Source organism: Pristiophorus japonicus, chromosome 5 (genome assembly GCF_044704955.1).
Source record: "Pristiophorus japonicus isolate sPriJap1 chromosome 5, sPriJap1.hap1, whole genome shotgun sequence".
Lineage (NCBI taxonomy): Eukaryota > Metazoa > Chordata > Chondrichthyes > Pristiophoridae > Pristiophorus > Pristiophorus japonicus.
The window spans coordinates 107,615,017-107,627,053 of NC_091981.1; the positions used below are offsets into that span (position 1 = coordinate 107,615,017).

The 12,037-nt window shown below is 43.7% G+C and overlaps 1 protein-coding gene across 4 annotated transcripts in view; it reads left to right on the forward strand.

Moving 5' to 3' along the window:
- Nucleotides 1-12,037, forward strand: part of chn2 (chimerin 2) — a 485,758-nt gene that overhangs the window by 443,649 nt on the left and 30,072 nt on the right. For all 4 annotated transcript variants that reach the window (XM_070880837.1, XM_070880839.1, XM_070880840.1 and 1 more), the window contains one exon: nt 6,313-6,486. In XM_070880837.1, the coding sequence (XP_070736938.1) occupies nt 6,313-6,486 (174 nt within the window). The remainder of the gene's footprint in view (nt 1-6,312; nt 6,487-12,037) is intronic.

The following is a 12,037-nucleotide window of genomic DNA, read 5'->3' on the forward strand; positions in this document are numbered from 1 at the left end:
TAACAGTAACGAGAAAAATCCATGATTGGCCAGTTATCCTTCAATGGAATTTTTGCTGGTAACTTTTTGAATATCTGTGGGGCTAACGTCCATCCTCTGAATAGAAAATTCTGTTTTTATCCTCTCATACCACTTCCAGTATTAATTTAAGATATGACAGCAAATTGTCTTCTACAAGAGCATTACATCTGATTTTTGACCAGAAAATGAAAAGGTTGAAGTGAAACAAAAAAAATGCTGGAAATACACAACATGTCAGTGTGCACCTGTAAAGAGGAAATACGGGTTATGACATTTCAGAACTGTACCCTTCAAATGTCAAAATGGCCAGGAATTGCAATGAGTATAATGGTGAGGCTATTAGCACTCACCATTATAATGGAGGAAATCTGACAGCAACTTCTGAAGTACACACATGTGCAGTTAAAGGCAGAAATCTAGAAGTTGCTGTCAGAGACACCTTGCTCCTCCACAGGTGCGCAGTTGGAGTAGTCACCGATAGACTCTGCATTGAAATGACTGCAACGGCATGAATTTGCTGTACTTGCCCACTAGTCCTGCACTAAAAATGGCTGAAAAAGTTAGGGCTGGTACATTTAGGAGTAAGTGAGTTTTTAATGGCGTGATAATTACTACAAGTGCTGCGTCGAGAATCCAGAGTTCTGGAATGTTCCGGACTCCGGGACGATCGGTGGCAGGGTCGTCTGGAATCCGTAAAATGTTCCGGAATCCGGACCCAACGACCCTGCCACCGATCGTCCCGGTGGCCCCGACATCAGGCCTTGCCGCCGCTGGCCTCGCCCCGCTTGCCTCACCACCGCTGCCCTTACCTCGGGGCCTCCTCGCCGGCCTGCCCAACGACGAACTTGGCGAGGCCAGATGGCCCGAACTCTCGGCGGGAATCACCCCCCTTTCCAACCCCCTTCCCCCCCTTTCTGACGTTCCGAAATCCGGAAATACCCGAACTTGGGTGTTTCCGGATGCGTGACGTCGGAAAGCAAATGGAAAAGCCCAGAATCCGGAATGGCCTCAGTCCCAAGGGTTCTGGATTTTAGGTGCTGCACCTCTCTGGCCCTGAAAAATTAATTTTATAAGTGTGGAGGCTCATTACCTCAGAAGGAAATTAGTGTTGGAGGTTTTTTTAAAATATATATTTTTTTACTTTGTCTGCCTCATAACCGTTCTCCCTTAATCCCATCTGTATTTCCCAATGTTTATTTTGTTTCCTGTTCATCATTGAAATTGAATTTATATTTCCTGTTTTTTTTACTTCCTGGTTTGCAGTCGGCATGCCTATGTGAGAATTCTTCAATCTGATTGGTTGAAGAGCCTCGCTGTCACTTGACCTACTCATAGACACCACAGGTCCCCTGTAGAGGGCGCCATGCTGGAAAAGATGGCGTATTAGTCGAAATCTCCGTTGACAAGCCCGTTAAATCTGTGGGCAGCTGTCAGCAAGATGAATAGTGAGTGCCATTCCTTCACCACTGAGAGCAAAATTCGGGCCATTGTGTCTTTTCGCTTTACGGATGCTGACTGCCCTGCTGTGTATTACCAGTATTTTCTATTTTTATTTCAGATTTCTGGCATTTGCAATTTTCCTTTTTAGTGAACTGAAGCAAGATCCACTTTGGCCTATTGCTTCTTTTGAATATTGTTTCGGATGGTCTTGCCTCAAATATAGAAATAAAAATATATCATACAAAAGTGGAGCTCAATGCAATTCACAATACCCAATCAAAAGGAAACTACATCCATGTCTGCTAAGCTTCATCCATGTCTGCTAAACTCCAAGCCCCATTAGCAAGTTTCCAGACATATGGATCTGTTGGCTCCTGTGTAACCAGTGTCTCAATAGAGACACAATTAACTTATTCAGGTTACAGGAAACACCTGCAATTTACATTGATTCACTCATGAGCAATTTAAATCCATGAGCTAAATTGATATAGGTTGAAAGACCACTTTGTACATTTCAAATTGAGGAAATTAACTCCTTCAATCTCTTGATCAAAAGCCATCATCTGAATATAATTAATATGGAATGTGGAAAGTCTGCACATTTGTGGCGTTGACAACTTTTTCACTTTCATTCTGAAACAAATATTTTAATGGTCATAGAAGAAAGCTATTGGCTATTTGTTGCTTTAAGAATAAGGTGTGGTTTGATAAAAAATTCTTGTTTAGGATTTTAAGCAAAACATAAAGGGTAGTAGAAGTGCATTATGATACTGTCTAATTCAGACTTTCAATGTCTGCTTGCAACAAGTCGAACAAGTTTTTTTAGATTTAATTATGTTAGTACACTAAAAACAATAGAGGGAGTAGTCTAAATGCTATATCAGTATCCTTTGAAATAAAGAACTGGCACAAATATATAAAAAGCTAATAACAAAAAAAACTAAATATTTTTACATTACCCCCCTCCAGAGGGCAGCATGAGATTGTCATTTATTTATGTGCGGGGTGAGTGGGAGGGTTAGAGAATGAATGCCTGCCTTAGTTGCGGAGGAGCAGGTGTTGAGAAAACTTGCTGTTTGGGATAATGAAAAAGGAAAATATTGTTAGAAAGGGTACAAGTGTAGAAATCTTGCTTAATTGGAGGGGAAGCAGAACAGATATCTTGCTCATCTGGGTCTGGGACATTAGCAGATAAATCTTGCTTCTGGGGGGAAGGGGAACACAAAAATATTGCTCAATTCATTGGTTTGGGCAGCACTGGAAATGTAATGTGCAATTACCTGTGCCTCACTAAATAATTCACAATCATGTGACAGAGCCATGATCAAAACATAGATTTTTCATACCATTATGTTGAATGAGAAATAATCCACTTTTTGGATTTCCACAAAATTACAGCCAGTGTCAGCAGAAGCCTGCAAAAAAAAAGTTATTTTTAATTTTTATAGGGAGCGAGGTTATCGGACATTACACGATAGTGCAAAAAATTAAATAGAATTTTACAGAAGTTATAAGGACCGTGCAAAAATTTATAATAAAACCGATAATTTGCAAAGAACACAACATAGTGACTGGGTAATTTTAAGTTTTTTCAGCATGGGATTCTATGAACATTTTCGCAGACAAGGCACAATACCATCCAGTGGCAAGATTATACAATTACAGTATGCCATGCTTACATAGGCAGAACCCATAATAAACATGGATATAGGAATTTATAATGCAAAGAAGTTAATACAAAAAGTGTGACAGAAAAGTGACAACAGGAAGTCAAGTGTTGCAGACATGTTTTTTTAATAGGATATAAAAAGAAATAGATAATATCAATCAAATATTATTAATACACAAATATAAAATTTTCTTAATACCTTCTGTATCATTTATATGCCAGATATTACATGCAAATTTTTGGCAATAATTTATACATATAGAAAAAAAATCCAATTTTTATCATATGCACACTAACGGGCCGAACTTGGTGGACTCACCACCTGCTGCCCCCAAGTTTTCTGGGTGGTCTCCCTTCTGAGCGAGTTTGGTGGAGGCCTCCTGCCGGCGGAGAGGGAAGACCGCTGGGGACCGTCCGCTGGCGTGCAACGCACGTAAGTGTCTTCCCACCTGCCGACCTGCCAGTTTGGTCCGGGCGGGAGTCCACTACAGCAGGGGACCGCCCTGAGGAGGGAGGTCTAACCTCAATGGTAAGTATGAAGACCTGCGAAACAAGGTCAGTAAACATTTCTTTGTTTTTCCCCGCGATTCGGGTGGATGGGGTCTCCTGAAGTTTTTCCACTTTTTTTTTCTTATTTTGGGGAAATTTTAATTTCGGCCCCTCCCCCCCCCCCACCACCCCCGGGCCGACTCAATCCTCGGCAGTACTTTGCCGAGGATTGCATTTGTCGCCGAGATTGGGATCTGCCGCCCAGATTCATGCGCAAGTCCTTTTTTTGCTACTGGACGGCGGTCTTTCCAGGACTTTTTCATGAAATTTCCGCCGAAAGTACCATCAGGATCTCAGCGGTCCTTTGGGTGGCACTTGGCGGAACTTAGCTTCACCATGGTCGGGGCCTATATATACACACATTTTACTTACAGCTTATATATTTCCTATTCACTTATTTTGCTGTTATTTCCTTTTTTAAAAAAAGCTTTGATTATATAAATGCCTTGTATATAGTTTCATCACTTTCCAATTGCTTACATTTATTATAATTTCTGTATAGCTCTACAATGATGTATTCTCTATTATGCTATCTTTATCAAACAAAATATTGCCCAACTTAAGCTCATCCAAAACGCGACTGCCCACGCCCTAACTCACACCAAGTCCCGTTCACCCATCACCCCTGTGCTCGCTGACCTACATTGGCATCCGGTTGACCAACGCCTCGATTTTTAAAATTCTCATCCTTAATTTCAAATCCCTCCAAGACCTCGCCCTTCCCTATCTCTGTAACCTCTTCCAGCCCCATAACCCTTCGCGATATCTGCACAATCCAATTCTGGCCTCTTGCACGTCCCCACTTTTAATCGCTCCTCCATTGGCAGCCATGCCTTCAGCTGCCAAGGCCTAATCTCTAGAATTCCCTCCCTAAATCTCTCCGCCACTCTCCACCTCTCGCCTCCTTTGAGACGTTCCTTATATGCCCTGATAGCTCCTTATGTGGCTTGGTGTCAGATTTTGTTTGATAACGTTCCTGTGAAGCACCTTGGGATGTTTTACTATATTAAAGGCACAAAATAAATGCAAATTGTTGTTGTTGAGGCATGTGTGGGGTCTAGATAAACGATAATTAATCGAAGTACTATATATTTGTGACTAATTATTTTCTTGGACAGCCCTGGGATATGCTGTGCGGTTGTGCTCCGGTTTCACTGTATCAGAAACCAGCTGAGGAAGGAAGTTGCAAGGCGGTGGATGTGGGGCAACGGGGGATCCAGGCTGCAACCCTGGATTCATTCATTGTATCTATTATATTTCGGGCCAGGCTGTAGCTCTCTTCCCAGGTTCCCTCTACTGACTCCTCCATACTAGGAATTGTCAGTTTTTGTTGAAGGAAAAGAAAGAACAGCACACGTCTCCTTCAGTACTCTGCCAGTACATAAGCTATAGTCGATTCAACTCTTGGCTTTAACCTGTTTTCCTTCATCCTCAAAAGGTGTGGGTGATTTATATGTTGTCTATGCAGTTCTGCACCAAATAGTCATAAAAATACAGTATATAATTATTGATTTGGATTTCCATTCCTAATCATTCCCTCTGTATTGAAGTTTCGACCCAAGCATCACTATTTTTGGAAAATCCAGTCTCCGTTGCAGTGAATGTACTTATCAGGATTGGGTAATTAATCATTTGTGTGATGTTTTTAATAAGGAGTATTCTGTCAAACAGCTCACGGAACTGCTTTCCATGCCAAGTGAAACTCATCCAAAATGAAAGTTTTTACTGTATAAACCAGTGGAGCTTGAAAATTGAGGATTGTCCACAGTTGTTCCTGATACAAGCCAAAAAAAAGTTAATGCACCACATTTTCTCAGTAACATTGTATTCATCATTGGTTCAAAACAAAACACAATGTGAATTGCAGAATTCTTTCTCTTTCCGCTCTGTTAATTTTGGAATGCTTCTTTGCCACTGACTCATGAAAAAGGAATTAACAATAATAGTGAGACTTTTGCCTTTGTCCGAAAACACTTTTTGCGAATATAGAGTAACAATGCAATAAAACCTGATGTATAAATCACAACTCATCTATATGTTACAATCCTATTTTACAGTTGTATTTAAAGTTTACTGGATTACAGTTCACACATGGGTATTACTATTGGTAGGTCCATGCTCTAACAGACACTAATATTACAGTAAAGAGATACTTGTATGTCAATAGTTTTTTAACTATAATATTAATCCTAAACTACAAAAATAATTGCTTGAAACACAATTTTAAATAAAAGTGAAATACTTCTTGCCCTGTTTTCCCTTCTCCCCTGTTGCCCTCTTTCCAATTTCCTCTCCCATTTCTTTTATAAATTTAACTCTCATTGCCTTCTATCCTAAACTGATCTAATTTTTATTGATAAAGCCTTGTCTTTCCACTTCCTTCTCCCTTCAGGATCCCACCGTTCATTTAAGAGTTGGAAGCAATTTACACAAAATTGGTCTGACATGGGCAGGCCAATACTGAATGTATAATTTGCTGGTATGAGATCTGTTGTGGTGACACTAGAACTTCTGAGGAGTTTTAAAACTTAGCAAAAGAGTATGCACTTTGTGATTGATATTGCAGTAATTGTGCTTCTGAGCCACATGACAAAAGTGCTGTGTAATTATACTTCTGTTGATTTTTATTCCAGACTGTGGGCTGAATGTACATAAGCAGTGTTCAAAATTTGTACCCAATGACTGTCAGCCTGACCTCAAGAGAATCAAGAAGGTGTACAGTTGTGACTTGACAACGCTGGTAAAAGCGCACAACACACAGAGACCCATGGTCGTGGATATGTGTATTCGAGAGATTGAAATACGAGGTTTGGGCACACTCTTCATAATGCTGTAACATATAATTTTGGTTTAGTGTTTGCTTGTTTATACTGTATCCAATGGCAGTTGATGCTCTTTGGTTATGGCTGCCTTGCATTGCCAGTGGAGCAGTTATATTCATGTGAAGGCACAGCCACGGCTGCCAATGTGGAGCGATTAAAATCGGGATGCTCAATTGGCCAGAACTGGTGGAACGCAGATATCTCTGAGGGTTGTGGGGGTGGAGGAGGTTATAGAGATAGGGAGGGGCAAGGCCATGGAGTGATTTGAAAACAACAACAACCTATATTTATATAGTGCCTTTAACATAGTAAAATGTCACAAGATACTTTCACAGGAGTATTATAAGACACAGAATTTGATACTGAGCCACATAAGGAGAAATTAGGGCCAAAAGATTGGTCAAAAGGGTAGATTTTAAGAAACAACTTAACGAAGGAAAGAGGCAGTGATGCAGAGTGATTTACAGAGAGAATTCCAGAGCTTAGGGCCTAGGCAACAGAAGGCAGGGCCACCAATGCCATCAGTGGTGGAGCATTTAGAATCAGGAATGCTCAAGAGGGCCGTTCAGTTTGCAGATGACATTAAACTGGGTGGCGGTGTGAGCTGTGAGGAGGGCGCTAAGAGGCTGCAGGGTGACTTGGACAGGTTAGGTGAGTGGGCAAATGCATGGCAGATGCAGTATAATGTGGATAAATGTGAGGTTATCCACTTTGGGGGCAAAAGCACGAAGGCAGAATATTATCTGAATGGTGGCAGATTAGGAAAAGGGGAAGTGCAACGAGACCTGGGTGTCATGGTTCATCAGACATTGAAAGTTGGCATGCAGTACAGCAGGTGGTGAAGAAGGCAAATGGTATGTTGGCTTTCATATCTAGGGGATTTGAGTATAGGAGCAGGGAGGTCTTACTGCAGTTGTACATGGCCTTAGTGAGGCCTCACCTGGAATACTGTGTTCAGTTTTGGTCTCCTAATCTGAGGAAGGACGTTCTTGCTATTGAGGGAGTGCAGCGAAGGTTCACCAGACTGATTCCGGGGATGGGTGGACTGTCATATGAGGAGAGACTGGATCAACTGGGCCTTTATTCACTGGAGTTTAGAAGGATGAGAGGGGATCTCATAAAAACATATAAGATTCTGACGGGACTGGATGGGTTAGATGTGAGAAGAATGTTCCCGATGTTGGGGAAGTCCAGAACCAGGGGACATAGGCTTAGGATAAGGGGTAGGCCATTTAGGACTGAGATGAGGAGAAACTTCTTCACTCAGAGAGTTGTTAACCTGTGGAATTCCCTGCCGCAGAGAGTTGTTGATGCTAGTTCATTGGATATATTCAAGAGGGAGTTAGATATGGCCCTTACAGCTAAGGGGATCAAGGGGTATGGAGAGAAAGCAGGAAAGGGGTACTGAGGGAATGATCAGCCATGATCTTATTGAATGGTGGTGCAGGCTCGAAGGGCCGAATGGCCTACTCCTGCACCTATTTTCTATGTTTCTATGCACACAGATATCTCGGGAGAGGGGGGTGGTTTGTGGGCTGGAAGAGATTAAAAAGATAGGGAGGGGGGCAATGCTATGGATGATTTGAAAACAAGGATTTTGATTTTTGAAATCGAGGCATTGCTTCACCAGAAATTAATATAGTTGAGAGAACACAGGTCTGATGGATGAATGGGACTTTTAGGACACGGGCAGCTGAGTTTTGGATGACTTCAAGTTTACATATGGTAAAACGTGGGAGGTTAACTTGGAATGCATTGGAAGTGCATTGGAATAGTCAAGTCTAATAACAAAGGCATGGATGAGGGTTTCAGCAGCAAATGAGCTGAGGCAGGGATGGAGACGGGTTATGTTACGGAAATAGGCAGTCTTGGTTATGTTGCGGATATGTAATCGGAAACTCATTTCAGGGTCAAATATGACACCGAGGTTGCGAATAGTGTGGTTCAGCCTCTGACACATGTTAGGGAGGGGGATGGAGCCAGTGGCTAGAGAACAGAGTTTGTGACGCGGACTGAAAACAATGGCTTCGGTTTTGCCAATATTTAATTAGAGAAAATTTCTGCTCATCCAGAACTGGATGTCGGACAAGCAGTCTGACAATTTGGAGACAGGGCGGTAGGGTCAAGGGTTGGTTTTTGAGGAGAGGGTTGATGATGGCAGATTTGAGAGAGAGGGAGACAGTACCTGAGGAGAGAGAACATTTTAACAATGTCAGCATGAGAGCCAGAAAAGGAAGTTGTGGGGTCAGCACTTTGGTGGGAATAGGGCCAAGGGAACAGGAATTGGGTCTCATGGACAAGATGAGTGTGGAGCGGTCATGAGGGGAGATCAGAGAGAAACTGGAGAAAGATGAGAGTTCAGGGCTAAGCCAGGGGGGACCCTTAGAGGAAATTTGGCCTGGTGGGATGGGGAAGCAAGGGAGTGACAGAGGCAGCTGAACGGATGGTCTCAATCTTAGAGACAAAGAAGTCCATGAGCTCCTCACACTTGATGTCGAAGGTGAAAGTGGAGGATACAGGGGAATGGATTTAAGAAGGCAGTGCACAGTAGAGAATAGATGCCGGGATTTTTCTTTGCATTACAGAATGATTCTGGAATAGTGAGCAATTTTGGCAGGCAAGAGCAGGACCCAATAATGCCAGGTCCAGCCAGATCTGGCAGTGAATGGCTAAGCCAGTTGTCCGTCATATACATTCAAGTCTGCCTCCCTTGGACTTAAGGGAGCGAAGATCAGGACCATACCAGGGTGAATGGCCAGGGTGAGAGAGAGTAATTGTTTTAATAGGGACTAGGACATCAAAAATGATGGTGAGATGCATAAATGTCGTGATGAATGGAGGGTCAAAGGCTGGACAGTTGGGATTTCATAAGTGCAGTTGGGAGAGAGCTTTTTCTAGGGACAGAAGGAATTAGGGTTGGGGGGGGGAAGGGGATGCGGGTGGAGAGTGATACGAGGAAGTAGTTAGAGATGGCCTTCTCTGCGATTGACATGATGGGAGTAGCAAGGCCACAAGAGATGGTAAGGTCGAGGGGGTGGCTGTGAATATGGGTTGGGGACTTTACATGGGAGCAATTAAGGGAGGATAAGAGGCTAGTGAACTCCGAGGAGAGAGAGCATGATGAATTGAGATAGAGGTTACAATTACCAAGATGCGAAGTCGCTTGGTGCAGAGGCTGAGGGAGGAAAGCAATGAAGGTATCTCGATATTAAAATTTTTATGGTACTTGAGCAGGCGGTAGAGAACGAGAATCTTAAATGAGAGGTAAGAGGGGTGAAATAAGGCGAGATGCTCAAAGGAGGAGAAAGTGCTGGAGGAGTGGAGGGACAGACCACTGTGATTTGGTGATAAGAGCCACACCACCACCATGGCGGTCTGAGCGGGGCAAGTGGTGGAAGGTATAGCCAGGCGGGGAGGCTTTATTTAAGGGTAAGGTGTCGCACCCCTCAGCCAAGGATGAGAATTTTAAAATCGAGGCGTTGCTTAACTAGAAGCCAATGTAGGTCAGCGAGCACAGGGGTATTGCGTGAACGGGACTTGGTGCGAGTTAGGACATGGCCAACAGTATTTTGAATGACCTCAAGTTTACAGAGCATAGAACTTGGGAGACCGGCCAGGAATGCATTGGAATAGCGTAGTCTAGAGGTAACAAATGCAAGGACGAGGGTATCAGCAGCAAATGAGCTGAGGCAGGGGTGGAGTCAGGCAATGTTAAGGAGGTGGAAATAGGCGATCTTCGTGATGGCACGGATATGTAGTCGGAAGCTCATCTCTGGGTCAGATATGATACCAAGGTTGCGAACAGTCTGGTTCGGACAGTTGCCAGGGAGCGGGATGGATTTGGTGGCTAGGGAACGGAGTTTGTGGCATAAAAACGCTGATCATAATTTTGAGATTAAAGTGTTTTGGGTTATTCTGTTAACCACTGTTTTAAAGAAAAATTTATAATTTCCTACTTTTCTTCAGCTTGTTTGAAAAATAAAGTAAGTCCCCTGTCTCCACCACACTCACCTCCAACAAATGCGAGGAGCTCCTGGATGACTTTGTCTCAAAGATTGAGACCATCCGATCAGCTGTCTCTGCCAGTTCCCTTTCTTCCCCATGCCCACCGGGCCAAACGTCCTCTGAGGTTCCCCCCTGCCCTAGCCCTGAACTCGCATCTCTCTCCAGTTTCTCTCCGATCTCCCCTCTTGGCCTCTCCACACTCACCTTGTCCATGAGCCCCACTTCCTGCTCCCTTGACCCTATTCCTACTAAACTGCTGACCCACCCAACTTCCTTTTCTGGCTCCCATGTTAGCTGACATTGTTAATGGTTCTGCTCTTCAGTTACTGTCCCCTCTCCCTCAAATCTGCCGTCATCACCTCTCTCCTTAAACCACCAACCTTTGACCTCACTGTGCTTGCAAGGTACCGCCCCATCTCCAACTTCCCTTTCCTCTCCAAAGTCCTTGAACGTTTTATTGCCTCCCAAATCCGTGCCTGTTATTCTCGGAAATCCCTGTTTGATTCCCTTCAATCTAGTTTCTGGCCCTGTTACAGTACGAAACGGCTCTCATCAAAGTCACAACTGACATCCTTTGTGACTGTGACAAAGGTAAATGATCTCTCCTCATCCTTCTCGACGTGTCTGCAGCCTTTGACTCAGTTGACCACTTCATCCACCTCCACCGCCTCTCCACCACCGTCCAGCTGGGTGGGACTGCACCCGCCTGGTTCCATTCTTATCTATCTAGTCATAGCTAGAAAATCACCTGCAATGGCTTCTCTTCCCACTCCCGCATCGTTACCTCTGGTGTCCCTCGAGAATCTATCCTTGGCCCCCTCCTATTTCTCATCTATATGCTTCCCCTTGGCGACATCATCCGTAAACACGGCATCTATTTCCACGTGTACGCTGATGACACCCAGCTCTTCCTCACCACCACTTCTCTCGACCCCTTCATAGTCTCTGAATTAAGACTGCTTGTCTGACATCCAGTACTAAATGAGCAGAAATTTTCTCCAATTAAATATTTGGTTCTCGCCACAAACTGCATTCCCTAGCCATCGACTCCATCCCTCTCCTTAGCATCTGTCTGAGGCTGAACCAGACTGTTCGTAACCTAGGTGTCATATTAGACCCTGAAATGAGCTTCCGGCCGCATATCCGCGGCATAACTAAAATCGCCTATACCCACCTCCATAACATTGCCCGTCTCTGCCCCTGCCTCAGCTCATCTGCTCCTGAAACTCTCATCGATGCCTGTGTTACCTCTAGACTTGACTACTTCAATGCACCCCTGGCTGGCCTCCCACATTCTACCCTATGTAAAGGGAGAAAGGGATAGACTATGTAATCACAGGCCAGTCAGTCTCGGTGGTGGGAAAATTATTGGAAAAAATTCTAAAGAATAGGATAAATCTTCATTCAGAAAGACACGGATTAATCAAAGACAGTCAGCTTGGATTTGTTGAGGAAAGGTCGTGTCTGACTAACTTGATTGAATTTTTGAGGAGGCATCAAGGAGGGTCAACGAAGGTTGTGCATTTGACGT